This window comes from Vidua macroura, chromosome 15, assembly GCF_024509145.1.
Source record: "Vidua macroura isolate BioBank_ID:100142 chromosome 15, ASM2450914v1, whole genome shotgun sequence".
Classification (NCBI taxonomy): domain Eukaryota; kingdom Metazoa; phylum Chordata; class Aves; order Passeriformes; family Viduidae; genus Vidua; species Vidua macroura.
In genome coordinates, this window is record NC_071585.1 from 2,952,688 (window position 1) to 2,971,021 (window position 18,334).

An 18,334-nucleotide genomic window follows, 5' to 3' on the forward strand; every position below is an offset into this window, starting at 1 on the left:
GATGTCACTTTCCGTCCACCGCCGATCTCCTGCCTCCGCATTTCTCCAGCCCATCTCTGCTTTCATCCACCAGGGTATCACCATCGGGAGGAAGGCTGAGGGATTCCGTGGGCGTGGTTCTTTAACGGCACGGGAAACGAATCACTTACTAATGTCATTAGATGTAAATTAAAACACAGGTTTCGTATTTTACACAGCAGCTTATTTTCACTCTTATCTTTTGTGTTCAAAAGCATCTAAACAACAGGCTTTCAGCAGGAAAACGGGAAGATACCATATCCCGAAAATACAGAGCTATCAAGTTCACTAACACAAGCTGGACGAGAGCAATTGCATGCTTCTTGAGGTCAGGGAGCTAATTGTTACAGGATTGAATTACGGCTACAAATAAAGATGCAGCTAAAACCCTCAAAGGAAAGTTTCAGGACTTCAAATATTTGACATCCCTTCCTAAGATATACCTAGTGTTTCTTTAGTTTATACAGATTTGCATTTAATCAAATCATTCTATGATTCCTTTTTTTTTCTGAAATCAATGTGTAAAGCAATGAATCTCATTAGTAAACTATTCATCTAAGTATTTCTTAATGACGTTGGTACGATATGTGTTCAAGAAAAGAATTATGGAACCCTAGAATACACGTATAACTGTGCTCTCGAAACAGTGCTGACCACTAATCAATGTGCAAATAGGCTTTATTCAAGTACCTAAATCCTCCTCTGGCCGATCCCCCTGATGTGTGATGCCTTCCTACCTCAGATGTCTATCCTAGTAAACAGAATTGCAAAAATTTGCCCTTCTCGATATATGCGAGTTCTACTAAAACGCCCAACATTTTTGTGAAAAGAGGATAGAAAAATAAAAATCTCGGAAACGGAAATCATTAAAGAATCTCACCAGTGTACGACATAAAAATCATGAAGAGCTACAGAGAGCGAACTGCCAGCCAGGATGCATAAACGAAGCCAGCTTGTCCCACAACCGCATTCCCTGCCGAAACAGGCGACAATCTCTTTTCTCACTCAGGATGGAGAATGGAACTTTGAACGTTCGTTTCCTTTCTAAATCTATTAGGGACAAAACAAAATTTAACGATCGGGTTTGTGTAAAGCAATACACGAGTTCCGAGCATACCCTTTCTGAACAAATCAGTCAGGAAGGATAAATATCCAACACCAGATGTCAGTGCTTTCTTTTATTTTTTCCGCGACTCCATCAGGCGTTCTCCTTCCACAGAATACGAATCTGCTTTCAATCTGGCTAACACATTCTAATTTATAGATCTCAAGTGCTGAAGACAAAACCTCGAGGCTGAAGCTGAAGCTGTGACCGAGGAATTACCAATTGCTTCCTGCCCTGCATGAACGGGGGAGAGCCCGTTCCTTAATTCAGTCCATCACGGACACAAGACTGAAACTCACATCAGCAGAACTCCGGGAACCATGGAGAAACACTGAGAAATGCTCCTACTAGCCGAAAGGCGAGCTATAGTCCAAGCCTATCAGCTGAGACTATTACCGAAAGAAATTTTAAAACTTCGCCGCTACGTGGAGACACAGCTGAGGAGTCCCCGCTGCAACCGCGCAGAGAATACCCGGGGGGAAATGACAATTATTCGGAAACTTCTAAAAAAGGAAGAAGCTCACGCTTTACAGACCTGCGGTGCATCCGGATCGGAGGGCGGCTCTCCCAAGACGAGGTTACTGCTCGGGGACGGCTTCTCGCAGGAATCCCCGCCCAGAAGCTCCTCCGCCGACAGGATGGGCACCGGCGGCGGTGGCCAAGCGGCCTCGGGCACGGCGCGGGCCGGCGCCGCCACGCACAGGTTGTAGGAGTAGGGCAAGGTGCCCTCGCAGAAGTCGGCCGGGAAGGCGGCGCCGGCCAGCGAGAAGCGCTGCGCGCCCAGGCAGCGCAGCACGGCGGGCGGCCCGGCCCGCCGCAGCCGCGCCAGCACGGCCAGCGCCACGCTCAGCACCAAGAGCGCCGACAGCAGCGCCAGCGCCAGCACCAGGTAGAACTGCAGCTCGGCCGCCGCCGCCGCCGCCTCGGCGCCCGCCGCCCGCTCGCTCAGCTCCGGCAGCGCCTCCTGCAAGCTCTCGGCCAGCACCACGTGCAGCGTGGCCGTGGCCGACAGCGCCGGCTGCCCGTGGTCCTTCACCACGGCCACCACCCGCTGCTTGGCCGCGTCCCGCTCGGACACGGCGCGCGCCGTGCGCACCTCGCCGCTGTGCAGCCCCACGCGGAACAGCGCCGGCTCCGACGCCTGCACCAGCTCGTACGACAGCCACGCGTTGCGCCCCGCGTCCGCGTCCACCGCCACCACCTTGGCCACCAGGTAGCCGGCCTCGGCAGAACGCGGCACCACCTCGAAAGGAGCCGCCGCCCCTCCCGCAGCCTCTCCCGCCGCCGCCGCCGCCGCCGCCGGCCACAGCACCCGCGGCGCGTTGTCGTTGCGGTCCAGCACGAAGACGCGCACCGTGGCCGTGGAGCTGCGCGCCGGCGAGCCGCCGTCCTGCGCCCGCACCGCCACCGTGAACTCGCGGCACTGCTCGTAGTCCAAGGAGCGCTGCGCGTACAGCGCGCCGCTCCGCGCCTCCACCGACACGAGCGGCGCCGCGCCCGCCGCGCCCGCGCTGCCGCCCGCCAGCCAGTAGCTCACGCGCCCGTTGGCGCCCGCGTCCGCGTCCCGCGCCTGCACGCGCAGCACCAGCGCGCCCGCCGCGTTGTTCTCCGCCACGTACGCGCTGTACGCCGCCTCCTCGAACACCGGCGCGTTGTCGTTCACGTCCGACACCTCCAGCACCAGCTCCCTGCTGCTCCACAGCGCCGGCCTGCCCCGGTCCCGGGCCACCACCGTCACGCGATGCTCGGACGCCTGCTCTCGGTCCAGCGCGCCCGCCGTCACCACCTTGTACGAGCCGCCCGAGGACGCCACGATCGACAGCGGCGCCTCTCCCGACAGCTCGCACGACACCTGACCGTTCTCCCCAGAGTCCAGGTCCTTTATGTTCAGCACGGCCACCACGGAACCGGCTGGCGCGTCCTCAGGCACCGGGCTCGAGAGTGACAGAACTGTGATCTCAGGAGCATTGTCATTCACGTCCAGCACCTCCACCTCCACCTTGCAGTGCGCCACCAAACCACCGCCATCCGTCGCCTCCACAGCCAGGCTGAATGCGCGCGTGTCCTCGAAGTCCAGCGCATTTTGCAGCGTGATCATCCCACTCTGGCCATCCACCACGAACTTCTGAAGCACCTTGGCCGGCACCTCACCGAAGCCGTAGTTGATGTGTGCGTTGGTGCCGATATCGGCGTCTGAGGCTGACACATTCAGCACCGTTGATCCCGGAGGCGTGTCCTCGCGCAGGCTGACGCGGTACCGGTCCTGCGCGAACACGGGTGGGTTGTCATTGGCGTCGGTGACGTTGATCCAGAGCTGGGCGGTGCCAGTCCGGGGCGGGTCTCCGCCATCCAGAGCCGTCAGCAGCAGACGCAGGCTCGGCTCGCTCTCCCGGTCCAGCGAGTGGCGCAGCACCAGCTCCGCGGATTTGCTGCCGTCTTGGCTCTCTTTCACCTCCACCGTGAAATACCCGTTGGCCTCCAGCTCGTAGCCTTGGAGTGAGTTACTGCCCACGTCAGGATCCTCCGCCATGCCCAAGTAAAATCGGGCGCCGGGTGAAGTAAATTCGTTTATCTCCAACTGAAATTTGTTTCGCAGAAAGCGCGGTGTGTTGTCATTCACGTCCTGGATGTCCACTTCGACGTGGAAAATATTCAGCGGGTTGTGCACCAGCGCCTCGAAGCTGACAGAGCAGGTCGCCGACTCGCCGCACATCTCCTCCCGGTCCAGCCTCTCGTTCACGTACAGGTTCCCGTTCTCCTCATTCACCGTGAAGTATTTCAGCTGCTTCTTGCCGGCAGACGCCACCTGCAGCTTGCGCGCCGGCAGCTCGTCCGCGCTGAGCCCCAGGTCCCGCGCCAGCGGCCCCACGAGCGAGCCTCTGCCCAGCTCCTCGGGGATGGCGTAGCGGACCCGCTCGGCCGCCGCCCGGCACCACACGCACAGCAGCAGCGCGGCCAGCAGCGCTCGCCCGCCGCCCGGCCCGCGCCTCTGCCGCCGCCTCACCGCCATTCTCTGCCGCCTGCGCTCGCCGCGCTCCTGCCTCCCGCCGCTGCCCTGCCTCCCTTCCAGCCGCTCTCGCCACACAGCGCAGGGGCCGCCGCAGCGCAGCCAGCCCGCTCGGGACGCCTCTCGCCGCCGCCGCCGCTGCTGCTGCTGCTGGTGGCGGAGCCGCTGCCGCTGTGGCCGGCGCCGGGCGAGCGAGCAGCCTGCGGGGGCAGGACGCTGCGGCGGCGGCGGCGGCGGCTCCAGCGCCGCTCGGCGGCGGCCAACAGCGGCACCCGGAGGCGCCGCCGCGCCACTGCAGCCGCCGGATGGCCGCGCTCAAGGGGGCCCGGCTTTGGGCGGGGCTCGGCGCCTGCACCGGCCCCGGGGGCTCTCCCCGATTGCAAACAGCAAGAGCAGAAACTCTTGCTTAACGACAAGTAGGAACCCTTATGATTACAGCAGCAATATCCATGTCATAACGATTTAATTGTTTGTAGCTGCAATAGACATGGAAACAAGTATTACATCTTATCAAAGATTTTGCACACTCTGGTTTGAGATGGCACAAAAATCAGAAAGGAAATATGTGCTCCAAAAATACAATTTGCTTGTCTCGTGCACAGTCAAAGAATTGAAGCCAAAATCTGAAAAGAAGATTGCTGAGATAATTTACAATTTAATTGTTCCAGTGGTACCCGAGATATTGTTTGCCCATCACCTGTGTAGAACTGGTGTAAATCAAATGGACATTTTTACAGTGATTAACACTTGTAGAGAAGCCCAGAAGCAGTGGATCTGCTCTCAGATAAATGGCAGTGTGCGTACAAATGGCAGAGAATAAGAAAGTGCAAAGCAGTGCAGATTCTGCCCTGTCTCCACCCTTACACTGACTCTCCTTCCGTACAGAAAACCTTCTGTGATTTTGGTGGAAACTCAAAAATAAGGCCTGCTGCAATTATTGATTTAATATTTCAATTGTTTTGATTGTTTTGATTTTTCTAACCTCTAGGCAAAAGTCCCAACATCTCCCCAGTCCGTTTTGGGACTGCAAAATCAGCTGAATGGTTTTCAATGCATTCTGAAGATTCGTATAGAAACCCCAAACTTCCATCTGACCTCATCAGAGTGGGGGAGATATTTCAGTGCTGCGATTTTCTGGTGCTTTAGCACAAAACAGCCTTAAAAATTCTTTCCCAGAGCACGTGGAAACTCACTGAGGCCTCAAGGTGCAAGCTAGGCAAGCTGCAGGAATAGTAAAGGACTATGAGGTCTCTCTGACTGGACTAAATGACTTTACTGAGCAGCAGAACAACAGAAATCCTTGGCACTTCTTATATCAAAGAAGCCAAACAAAATACCTCCCACTGCCATACATGGGGCCAATCATTGGCTACTGTGACACATCAGGGCCTGAGCAGTGCAGGAAATCGCAGAGAGCAGCACGTAGCTGTGTAGTCCTCAGAGACACAAGAAGAATCCCCAGGTAGGTGGAATTGGACAGCAGCACTTTACAGCTACCCGCTTGAGTTAAGCAATTTTTCATTTTCCTCACACACAACATTCTGTCTTCATTTGGTTCTCAGTGGAAGTTACTATTTCCTGCAAAGCAGCACTCACAAGTGGGAAGGAAACAGGAACCATGGCCTTCCAGGAAACAGAGCCTGAATTGAGATCCAAGGTGGAAAATGTAATTTCCACATTCCTGAACTCTTTATCAAGCTATGCACTTCCCCTCTTTTATCACATGCACTGCTCCACAAAGAAGTGACTTCTCCTAAGGTCATTTTTACATCTCTTAACATATGACAAAATTGGAACACAGATGTAACCCCCCTCACATGTCCTCATTCCACATCAGATGTAATAACATGTCAAGAAAAAAACAAAAACAAAACAAAAAAAAAAACATACACAAGCAATGCAGGGATGCATTAGGAGGTCTTTCAGAGAAACTCACCAGGAGGAAATCTCAGCCTTCTCTGTGGGCAAGGAAATTCATCCCTGAGAGCACCTGGAACCCACTGAGGTCTCAGGCTGGAAGTGTGACCTTGAAATCTTCTTCTGGCCTACAGGTGTGACTTCACTGCATTAAACACTCAAGAGCTCTCATCAGCTTTTCTGGCCTGGTCATACCCCACAGATTTGAAGGCCTAAGTTTGAAGGCCTAACTTTAAAGGCCTAACTAAGTTTGAAGGCCTAACTAAGTTTGAAGGCCTAACTTTGAAGACCAAACTAAATTTGAAGGCCTAACTTTGAAGGCCTAACTTGTGTCAGCTGTAAGAAGTATATGAGAAACACATATAATATACAGAGGTAAGGCCCTCCAAGTAATTTCTTTGGAGAAAAGGCAAAGAAAAATGCACAGAACCATAACTATGGGATCCATATAACAGCTAGGGAAAACTGAATATCTACATCAACCCTTTAGATATTTCAGCAACTCTTTCACACCTGCCCTGTCTCTGTGCAGGCAGAATGCTCAGACATCACCCAACAGGGACCCCTTTGCAGACAGACACCACTGGAAGAAGTTTTCCACACAACTTCTCCTTATGGAGAACAGGGATCGCAACACAGGTCCACACATGTGGACTCTGCTCATCACTGATACTTGAAGAAATGTAAAATGTTCTAACAGTCATAAGCAATATGCAACTCAGTTAAAGACTCAGATCACAGTCAACTCAAAGACGTCATCATTCTTCCTAAGCACACGGACATTTCTGAATGTATGTCACTCTGCAACCATTAATGTGACATTTATGTCCACATCCAAGAGCTACCACTCACAGGGAAGAGGTGTATCAGACATGACAGAGGATAAAATGAGTGACCTTCTGGCACGTGTTTCAAATAAAAAGCCCCAAAACCAGACTTTGCTGGTAAATTAGACTCTCCCATCCCTACAATCCTACCAATTTCAATACCAACAAAACTTCAGCAGTAACATCATACAAGCAAGGGCCATTAATAACATCTGAAGGTCTGCTCAAGGCTTGGGAAAGCTTAGTACAACCGCAATGAAACTCTACATCACAACTGTAACAAGGACATATAGCTGGGGAAATGACATTTCCCACAGCATTTCTTAGACACAGAACCCCTGAAGCAAGCACTTCCCTGGGCATTGATTGCAGACAAATTCATTGGAGGATTGCCATCGGTTTCTGGACCCAGGAAAAGGGCGCTTGGTATAAGTGGCACAGGCCTTGGCACTAGGCATGACATGAAGGCACACCCTGGATCACAGAACCCCCCACCTTTGCCTGCTTAGGGGCCAGTCTCTCCCTGGGGCCAATCTCTCCCTGACAAGTAAGATCAGTGATTCTAGAGACATTTTCAGATAAAGTTTCAGACGCACACAGGCCCACCTTTCCACCTGGTCATGACAAACAAGTCAACAGTTTAACTATCATTCACAGAGAGCAGCCCATTACAGGAAAGCAAATGTATGAATCCACAGCTTGGTAATTTATAATCTGAGCATATTCATTTTATGTAGTCCAGCAATGGACCATGGAGGTTAAAGAAACACCTGCTTTCTCTCCAACAGTACTTCCTCACACACTGCACCTGCAAGAGTCTCCTCACACTCGTTACAGATTGCATGGTTCTCTCTGATCGTTACCATTAGCAGATGTACTCCACTGCAAGAAAAGCTGCAGAGACAACTTACCATGGCTGATATTTGACTTCTCACATGACGTGTGCATGTGAGAAATGAGACCTTTTCGCCCATTAAAAATTTAAGGAAACACATCTATGAATGTCTTTCCCAGTCGAGTTGTAAAAATGAAAGGCATGTATGGGACAGCCAAGCAAATGTAAGTGGTGTGATCAGATACTACCAGATACAAAGGCCTGGCTTGAGATCAGTACAAAGAACAAGACAATCATGTAACATCTGCAGAAATGAAGGGATCACACTCATCTACATTACGGCTCTTGGAGAAAATACATAATCTAAACATTAAAAGTAGGGATGTAATGAATTTGCTTTGTGACATTGTGACATTTGTCCACTGTGACATTTCAGATTAGAATATATAAGATTTGTAATTGCATACATTACATTAACCTGTAAATACCCCCTGGCTCTCAATAGAACTGCAGTAATATCTGTTAAGCCACACACATTTGGGAAGGAGCAAATTGCATTACATTATACTACAGATGGAAACTGAAACCTTGTATCCCTTAGCAGTCTTTCACACACAGAGCCCAGTATTTGCATCTCCTGCCTCTACAATCTTGCATATTGTTTCTTGACCTTGATACTTTGAAAGCAGTTTCCATCAAAATGCAAGTTCTGCAGACGGTTTCCCTTCAACATGCACCAGGATAACCCATGGCCTTCAAAGAGTTATCTTTATGACTCTGTACTAAGAGGAAAGAAATATTTCTCTGCCAAATATATCTCAGAGAAGAAGCAGGAAGGAGGTGAAACACTACCTTCAAGAGATACTGAGGAAGTGAGGATGATATTATACAGAAACAACTTCATTAAAAAAACCCTCCAGCCAAGAGCAGTCGCCCTTATCACGCATCCCTCACAATCCGGAAAGCTCAGACGCGACCCCATGCCCACCAAGGCGCAGCAAGAAGCCCCGCAATCAGCACATCCCTAAGATATACTTTGCCATCCTTGTCAGCAAACATCGATCAGAAGGACACGGAAAACGCCGGAAAAGAGTAGAGAAGGAACAGAATAAAGAATAGTGGAGAAAAAATTGGTACGGGGAACTCACCGAGACTGAGGCAGAATCCACGGGACGAACGCCGGCAAGATCGTCGTCCCCGAGGAGCGGCGCGGGCTCGTCGGGCGGCGGCCGGGCCGGGAGGGTGTCGCAGCAGCTGCCGGCCGAGAAGCGCAGCTGGCTCTTGCGCGAGTCGGCCGTGAGCGACACCTCGTGCGAGTAGGACTGCAGGAAGGCGCGCACGCCGTCGATGCCCACGAAGTGCGACACGGGCACGCCGCGCAGGGCGCCGCTGTCCGCCGGCAGCAGCTGCTGGCGGCGCCAGCGGCGCAGGCGCAGCGCCAGCAGCAGCAGCAGGAAGGCCACGAAGAGGCACGACACGGCGGCCACGGCCAGCACCAGCCAGCGCGTCAGGCCGGCGGCCGGCTCGCCCGGCGCCGCCGCCTCGTCGGCCGCGCTGCCCAGCTCGGCCAGCAGCTCGGCCACGCTCTCGGCCAGCACCACGCTCAGCGTGGCCGTGGCCGACAGCGCCGGCCGCCCGTGGTCCTTCACCAGCACCACCAGGCTCTGGCGCGCCGCGTCGCGGGCCAGCGGCGAGCGCGCCGTGCGCACCTCGCCGCTGTGCAGCCCCACGCGGAACAGCCCCGGCTCCGTGGCCTTGGCCAGCTCGTACGACAGCCACGCGTTCTGCCCCGCGTCCACGTCCACCGCCACCACCTTGGCCACCAGCGCGCCGGCCTCCGACCAGCGCGGCGCCAGCTCCACGCCCGACCACACGGCGCCCGAGCCCGCCGCTGCCGCCGCCGCCGCCGCCTGTGGCGGGTACAGCACCTGCGGCGCGTTGTCGTTCTCGTCCACGATCAGCAGCCGCACCGACACGTTGCTGCTCAGCGCCGGCGCGCCGCCGTCCTCCGCACGCACCCACAGCTGCAGCTCGCGCAGCTGCTCGTAGTCGAAGGAGCGCAGCGCGTACAGCGCGCCCGTCTCCGCCTGCACCGACACGTACGACGACAGCGGCGCGCCCCGCACCCGCCCCTCCGCCAGCCGGTAGCGCACGCGCGCGTTCTGCCCCCAGTCCGCGTCCGTGGCGCGCACCGTCAGCACCAGCGCGCCCGCCGCGTTGTTCTCCGCCAGCCGCGCGCTGTAGCGCTCCTCCGCGAACACCGGCGCGTTGTCGTTCACGTCCAGCACCCGCAGCGCCAGCACCGCGCTGCTCTGCAGCGGCGGCGACCCGCCGTCGGCCGCCCGCACCGTCACGTTGTACTCCGACACCTGCTCCCGGTCCAGCTCTCTCGCTGTCACCACGCTGTAGTAGCTTCCCTTCGAGTTCTGCAGCCGGAATGGGACGTCCTTGTCGATCGAGCAGTGCACCTCGCCGTTGGCTCCCGAGTCACGGTCCTCCACGTGCAGCAGGGCTACCACAGTTCCCGAAGGAGAGTCCTCAGAGATCGCTCTCATTTGAGAAGTTACTGTCAGTTCGGGGGCGTTGTCGTTGACATCTGTCACAGTGATCCCGACTTTGGCAGTGTCAAAAAGGCCGCCGCCATCCCGCGACTGAATCTCCAGCTCATAGGCATCCCCTTCTTCGAAGTCCAGGCTTCGCAGAAGGGTGATCTCTCCAGACTCAGAATTCAGATCGAAAATACCCAATACCATGTCAGTCTGTTTCTTCAACGAGTATTTCACATGTCCATTCGGCCCCTCGTCGGCGTCCGTGGCCGTGACGGTGACAAGAACGGAGCCCACGGGCACGTCCTCGGGCACACGCACCGTGTACTCCGCCTGGCTGAACACGGGCGCGTTGTCGTTCGCGTCCAGCACCGTCACGCGGATCCGAGCCGTGCCCGTCCGTGCCGGATCGCCGCCGTCCATCGCCCTCAGCACCAGCTCGTGAAACGCCGCCTCCTCCCGGTCCAGCGCCTTCGCCAGCACCAGCTCGGGACGCTGATCGCCGCCGGGGCCCGCCTGCACGGCCAGCGAGAAGTGCTCGTCACCGCTCAGCTCGTAGCTCTGCAGGGAATTCCGGCCCGCATCAGGGTCGTGAGCGTCTGGGAGGGGAAACCGCGACCCCAGGGCTGTCATCTCGCTTATTTTCTCTTCAAGTTCAATGTCGTTGAAGTTAGGGGAGTTATCATTGATGTCCGTGATTTCCACTTCAATTTCATAAATCGCCATTTCCCCCTCCACTATCAGCTCACAGCGCAGCACGCATTTCTCCACCAGCCGGCACAGCTGCTCTCTGTCAATCCTCTCTGCCGTCACTAAATGTCCCGTTTTCCCTTGCAAAGCGAAATACTGCATCCTACCTCTATCTATGATGTGGACACCACGGTCGCGGATCGCCGGCAGCTGCAGCCCCAAGTCCTTGGCCACGTCGCCCACGAACGAGCCCTTGGGCATCTCCTCGGGCACGGAGTAGCGCAGCTGCCCCCACGCCGCCTCCCACGCCGCCAGCAGGACGGCCCAGAGCAGAGCTCGCTGCCGCCGGCGCCAGCGCCTCCCCGCCGCGCACATCTCCACCGCGGCAGCGCCGGCACTGCAACACCGCCGATCCAATCCCGCTGCCACTCAATGCTCTCAGCTTCTGCACCGTGCACCGCTGCCGGTCCCTCCGCCTGGCTGCACAATGGACCTGCACCGCGGGGATGATCGCGGACCGCAGGATCGGACAGGGAGCGAGCAGCCGAGCGAGCCGATCCGCAGCGGGCGGGGCTGCAGCGCTCCGAGCTCCCTCTCGCTCCTCTCGGTCAACAGCGGCGCCCGCAGCCTCCTCCCGGCACTGCAGGCACCGAGCGCTGCCGAGCGCTGCGGCTCTGCCTTGCTACACACAGGGGACAGTCGCCACCGAGATGTCACTTTCCCTCCACCGCCGATCTCCTGCCTCCGCATTTCTCCAGCCCATCTCTACTTTCATCCACCAGGGTATCACCATCGGGAGGAAGGCAGAGGCATTCCGCGGGCGTGGTTCTTTAACCGCACGGGAAACGAATCACTTACTAATCTCATTAGATGTAAATTAAAACACAGGTTTCGAATTTTATCCTGTAGTTTGTTGTTAATCTTATCCCTTTTGTTCAAAAGCATCTTCAACAACAGGCTCTCAGAGTGAAAACGGGAAGATACCATATCCCAAAAATACAGAGTTGTCAGATTCATTAACACAAGCGGGACAAGACCAATTGCATGCTTCTTGAAGTCAGGGAGATAGTTGTTACAGGATTGAATTACGGCTACAAATAAACATGCAGCTAAAACTCTCAAAGGAATCTTTTAGGACTTCAAATATTTCAAATCCTTTCCTAAGATATGCCTATATGTTTTCTTAGTTTATAGAGATTTACATTTAATCAAGACATTCTAGTTTCCAGTTTTCTGAAATCAATATGTAAAGCACTGTAGTTCGTTAGTAAACTGTTCATATAAGTATTTCTTAATGATGTTGGTACGATATGTGTTCAAGAAAATAATTAGAGAACCGTAGAACAAAAGTACAACTCCTGAAACTGTGATGATCATTAATAATGTGCAAATGGGCTTGATTCTAGTGCCTAAACCCGCCTCTGGCCGATCTCCCTGATGTGTGATCCCTTCCTATCTCAGATGTCTAATCCGAGTAAAGAGAATTGAAAAAAATGCTGTTTTCGATATATACCCGATTTCTACTAAAACCTCCAACATCTTTGTGAGAAGAGAATAGAAAAATAAAAGTCTTTGAAACAGAAATCTTTCAGCACTCTCACCAGTGTACGAAATAAAGGAATTGAAGAGAAAAACAGAGAGAACTACCAGTCAGGACGCATAAACGAAGCCATTTAGTCCCACTACTTCATTCTCCCCCAAAACGGGCTACCATATCTTTTTTCACTCAGGATGGAGAAATGAACTTTGCACGTTCGTTTCCTTTCTAAATCTAATAGGGACAACACAGAATTTAATTAACGGGTTTGTGTAAAGCTATGCACGAGTACCAAGCACACCCTTTCTGAACAAATCAGTCAGGAAGGAAAAACCTCCAACACCAGAGGTCAGCGCTTTCTTTTTTTTTTTTTTTTTTTTTTTTTTCCTCGACTCCGTCATGCAGAATCAGCCGTTCTCCTTCCACAGAATACGAATCTGGTTTCAATGTCGCTAACACATTCTAATTTATAGAGTTCTAGTGCTGAAAACAAAACGTCAAGACTGAAGCTGAACCTGTGACCAAGGAAGAAACAAGTGCTTCCTGCTCTTCATGAACGGGGAAGAGCGCGTTCCTTAATTCAATCCAACACGGAGACAAGACAAGATTGCAACTCACATCAACAGAACTCCGGGAACCATGGAGAAACACTGAGAAATGCTCCTACTAGCCGAAAGGGAGCTATAGTCCAAGCCTGTCAGCTGAGGCTGTTACCGAGAAAAGATTCCAAACATCCGCCACTAGGCGGAGATACAGATGACGGCTCCCCATTAACACCACGCAAAGAATACCCGGGGGAAAATGACAACGATTCGGAAACTTTCAAAAACAGAAGAAGCTGACGCTTTACAGACCTGCGGTGCATCCGGATCGGCTGGTGGCTCTCCCGTCAGGGCGCTGCAGTTCGGGCTCGGCTTCTCGCAGGAATCCCCGCCCAGAAGCTCCTCCGCCGACAGGACAGGCACCGGCGGCGGCGGCGGCCAAGCGGCCTCGGGCACGGCGCGGGCCGGCGCCGCCACGCACAGGTTGTAGGAGTAGGGCAAGGTGCCCTCGCAGAAGTCGGCCGGGAAGGCGGCGCCGGCCAGCGAGAAGCGCTGCGCGCCCAGGCAGCGCAGCACGGCGGGCGGCCCGGCCCGCCGCAGCCGCGCCAGCACGGCCAGCGCCACGCTCAGCACCAAGAGCGCCGACAGCAGCGCCAGCGCCAGCACCAGGTAGAACTGCAGCTCGGCCGCCGCCGCCTCGGCGCCCGCCGCCCGCTCGCTCAGCTCCGGCAGCGCCTCCTGCAAGCTCTCGGCCAGCACCACGTGCAGCGTGGCCGTGGCCGACAGCGCCGGCTGCCCGTGGTCCTTCACCACGGCCACCACCCGCTGCTTGGCCGCGTCCCGCTCGGACACGGCGCGCGCCGTGCGCACCTCGCCGCTGTGCAGCCCCACGCGGAACAGCGCCGGCTCCGACGCCTGCACCAGCTCGTACGACAGCCACGCGTTGCGCCCCGCGTCCGCGTCCACCGCCACCACCTTGGCCACCAGGTAGCCGGCCTCGGCAGAACGCGGCACCACCTCGAAAGGAGCCGCCGCCCCTCCCGCAGCCTCTCCCGCCGCCGCCGCCGCCGGCCACAGCACCCGCGGCGCGTTGTCGTTGCGGTCCAGCACGAAGACGCGCACCGTGGCCGTGGAGCTGCGCGCCGGCGAGCCGCCGTCCTGCGCCCGCACCGCCACCGTGAACTCGCGGCACTGCTCGTAGTCCAAGGAGCGCTGCGCGTACAGCGCGCCGCTCCGCGCCTCCACCGACACGAGCGGCGCCGCGCCCGCCGCGCCCGCGCTGCCGCCCGCCAGCCAGTAGCTCACGCGCCCGTTGGCGCCCGCGTCCGCGTCCCGCGCCTGCACGCGCAGCACCAGCGCGCCCGCCGCGTTGTTCTCCGCCACGTACGCGCTGTACGCCGCCTCCTCGAACACCGGCGCGTTGTCGTTCACGTCCGACACCTCCAGCACCAGCTCCCTGCTGCTCCACAGCGCCGGCCTGCCCCGGTCCCGGGCCACCACCGTCACGCGCTGCTCGGACGCCTGCTCTCGGTCCAGCGCGCCCGCCGTCACCACCTTGTACGAGCCGCCCGAGGACGCCACGATCGACAGCGGCGCCTCTCCCGACAGCTCGCACGACACCTGACCGTTCTCCCCAGAGTCCAGGTCCTTTATGTTCAGCACGGCCACCACGGTGCCGGCAGGCACGTCCTCAGGCACCGGGCTCGAGAGTGACAGAACTGTGATCTCAGGTGGGTTGTCATTCACATCCAGCACATCCACCTCCACCTTGCAGTGCGCCACCAAACCACCGCCATCCGTCGCCTCCAAAGCCAGGCTGAATGCGCGCGTGTCCTCGAAGTCCAGCGCTTCCTGCAGCGAGATCGTTCCTCTCTGGGCATCTACTGTGAACTTCTGAAGCACCTTGGCCGGCATCTTGCCGAAGCCGTAGGTGATGTGTGCGTTGGTGCCGATATCGGCGTCTGAGGCTGACACATTCAGCACCGTTGATCCCGGAGGCGTGTCCTCACGCAGGCTGACGCGGTAGCGGTCCTGCGCGAACACGGGTGGGTTGTCATTGGCGTCGGTGACGTTGATCCAGAGCTGGGCGGTGCCAGTCCGGGGCGGGTCTCCACCATCCAGAGCCGTCAGCAGCAGACGCAGGCTCGGCTCGCTCTCCCGGTCCAGCGAGTGGCGCAGCACCAGCTCCGCGGATTTGCTGCCGTCTTGGCTCTCTTTCACCTCCACCGTGAAATACCCGTTGGCCTCCAGCTCGTAGCCTTGCAGTGAGTTACTGCCCACGTCAGGATCCTCTGCCATGCCCAAGTAAAATCGGGCGCCGGGAGAGGTTAACTCGTTGACCTCCAGTTGGAAAATATCTTGCAGGAAGCGCGGTGTGTTGTCATTCACGTCCTGGATGTCCACTTCGACGTGGAAAATGTTCAGCGGGTTGTGCACCAGTGCCTCGAAGCTGACGGAGCAGGTCGCCGACTTGCCGCACATCTGCTCCCGGTCCAGCCTCTCGTTCACGTACAGGTTCCCGTTCTCCTCATTCACCGTGAAGTATTTCAGCTGCTTCTTGCCGGCAGACGCCACCTGCAGCTTGCGCACCGGCAGCTCGTCCGCGCTGAGCCCCAGGTCCCGCGCCAGCGGCCCCACGAGCGAGCCTCTGCCCAGCTCCTCGGGGATGGCGTAGCGGACCCGCTCGGCCGCCGCCCGGCACCACACGCACAGCAGCAGCGCGGCCAGCAGCGCTCGCCCGCCGCCCGGCCCGCGCCTCTGCCGCCGCCTCACCGCCATTCCCTGCCGCCTGCGCTCGCCGCGCTCCTGCCTCCCGCCGCTGCCCTGCCTCCCTTCCAGCCGCTCTCGCCACACAGCGCAGGGGCCGCCGCAGCGCAGCCAGCCCGCTCGGGACGCCTCTCGCCGCCGCCGCTGCTGCTGCTGCTGGTGGCGGAGCCGCTGCCGCTGCGGCCGGCGCCGGGCGAGCGAGCAGCCTGCGGGGGCAGGACGCTGCGGCGGCGGCGGCGGCGGCTCCAGCGCCGCTCGGCGGCGGCCAACAGCGGCACCCGGAGGCGCCGCCGCGCCACTGCAGCCGCCGGATGGCCGCGCTCAAGGGGGCCCGGCTTTGGGCGGGGCTCGGCGCCTGCACCGGCCCCGGGGGCTCTCCCCGATTGCAAACAGCAAGAGCAGAAACTCTTGCTTAACGACAAGTAGGAACCCTTATGATTACAGCAGCAATATCCATGTCATAACGATTTAATTGTTTGTAGCTGCAATAGACATGGAAACAAGTATTACACCTTATTAAAGATTTTTGCACACAATGGTTTGAGATGGCACAAAAATCAGAAAGGAAATATGTGCTCCAAAAATACAATTTGCTTGTCTCGTGCACCGTCAAAGAATTGAAGCCAAAATCTGAAAAGAAGATTGCTGAGATAATTTACAATTTAATTGTTCCAGTGGTACCCGAGATATTGTTTGCCCATCACCTGTGCAGAACTGGTGTAAATCAAATGGACATTTTTACAGTGATTAACACTTGTAGAGAAGCCCAGAAGCAGTGGATCTGCTCTCATATAAATGGCAGTGTGCGTACAAATTGCAGAGAATAAGAAAGTGCAAAGCAGTGCAGATTCTGCCCTGTGTCCACCCTTACACTGACTCTCCTTCCGTACAGAAAACCTTCTGTGATTTTGGTGGAAACTCAAAAATAAGGCCTGCTACAATTATTGATTTAATATTTCAATTGTTTTGATTGTTTTGATTTTTCTAACCTCTAGGCAAAAGTCCCAACATCTCCCCAGTCCGTTTTGGGACTGCAAATTCAGCTGAATGGTTTTCAATGAATTCTGAAGATTCGTATAGAAACCCCAAACTTCCATCTGACCTCATCAGAGTGGGGGAGATATTTCAGTGCTGCGATTTTCTGGTGCTTTAGCACAAAACAGCCTTAAAAATTCTTTCCCAGAGCACGTGGAAACTCACTGAGGCCTCAAGGTGCAAGCTAGGCAAGCTGCAGGAATAGTAAAGGACTATGAGGTCTCTCTGACTGGACTAAATGACTTTACTGAGCAGCAGAACAACAGAAATCCTTGGCACTTCATATATCAAAGAAGCCAAACAAAATACCTCCCACTGCCATACATGGGGCCAATCATTGGCTACTGTGACACATCAGGGCCTGAGCAGTGCAGGAAATCGCAGAGAGCAGCACGTAGCTGTGTAGTCCTCAGAGACACAAGAAGAATCCCCAGGTAGGTGGAATTGGACAGCAGCACTTTACAGCTACCCGCTTGAGTTAAGCAATTTTTCATTTTCCTCACACACAACATTCTGTCTTCATTTGGTTCTCAGTGGAAGTTACTATTTCCTGCAAAGCAGCACTCACAAGTGGGAAGGAAACAGGAACCATGGCCTTCCAGGAAACAGAGCCTGAATTGAGATCCAAGGTGGAAAATGTAATTTCCACATTCCTGAACTCTTTATCAAGCTATGCACTTCCCCTCTTTTATCACATGCACTGCTCCACAAAGAAGTGACTTCTCCTAAGGTCATTTTTACATCTCTTAACATATGACAAAATTGGAACACAGATGTAACCCCCCTCACATGTCCTCATTCCACATCAGATGTAATAACATGTCAAGAAAAAAACAAAAACAAAACAAAAAAAAAAACATACACAAGCAATGCAGGGATGCATTAGGAGGTCTTTCAGAGAAACTCACCAGGAGGAAATCTCAGCCTTCTCTGTGGGCAAGGAAATTCATCCCTGAGAGCACCTGGAACCCACTGAGGTCTCAGGCTGGAAGTGTGACCTTGAAATCTTCTTCTGGCCTACAGGTGTGACTTCACTGCATTAAACACTCAAGAGCTCTCATCAGCTTTTCTGGCCTGGTCATACCCCACAGATTTGAAGGCCTAAGTTTGAAGGCCTAACTTTAAAGGCCTAACTAAGTTTGAAGGCCTAACTAAGTTTGAAGGCCTAACTTTGAAGACCAAACTAAATTTGAAGGCCTAACTTTGAAGGCCTAACTTGTGTCAGCTGTAAGAAGTATATGAGAAACACATATAATATACAGAGGTAAGGCCCTCCAAGTAATTTCTTTGGAGAAAAGGCAAAGAAAAATGCACAGAACCATAACTATGGGATCCATATAACAGCTAGGGAAAACTGAATATCTACATCAACCCTTTAGATATTTCAGCAACTCTTTCACACCTGCCCTGTCTCTGTGCAGGCAGAATGCTCAGACATCACCCAACAGGGACCCCTTTGCAGACAGACACCACTGGAAGAAGTTTTCCACACAACTTCTCCTTATGGAG

At 55.2% G+C, this 18,334-nt stretch overlaps 2 protein-coding genes across 3 annotated transcripts in view; both read right to left on the reverse strand.

Moving 5' to 3' along the window:
- The window catches only part of LOC128814991 (protocadherin gamma-A4-like), a 127,913-nt gene extending 116,593 nt beyond the window's left edge, over positions 1–11,320 (reverse strand). For both annotated transcript variants that reach the window (XM_053991346.1, XM_053991343.1), the window contains exon 1: positions 8,858–11,320. In XM_053991346.1, the coding sequence (XP_053847321.1) occupies positions 8,858–11,320 (2,463 nt within the window). The remainder of the gene's footprint in view (positions 1–8,857) is intronic.
- On the reverse strand, positions 1,644–5,484 carry LOC128815066 (protocadherin gamma-B5-like). The gene is made up of 2 exons (XM_053991462.1): positions 5,468–5,484; positions 1,644–4,422 (listed from the first exon to the last, which is right to left on the reverse strand). The coding sequence occupies exons 1-2, from the start codon at positions 5,482–5,484 to the stop codon at positions 1,644–1,646; spliced, it is 2,796 nt and encodes a 931-aa protein (XP_053847437.1).
- Positions 11,321–18,334: the final 7,014 nt, after the last annotated feature.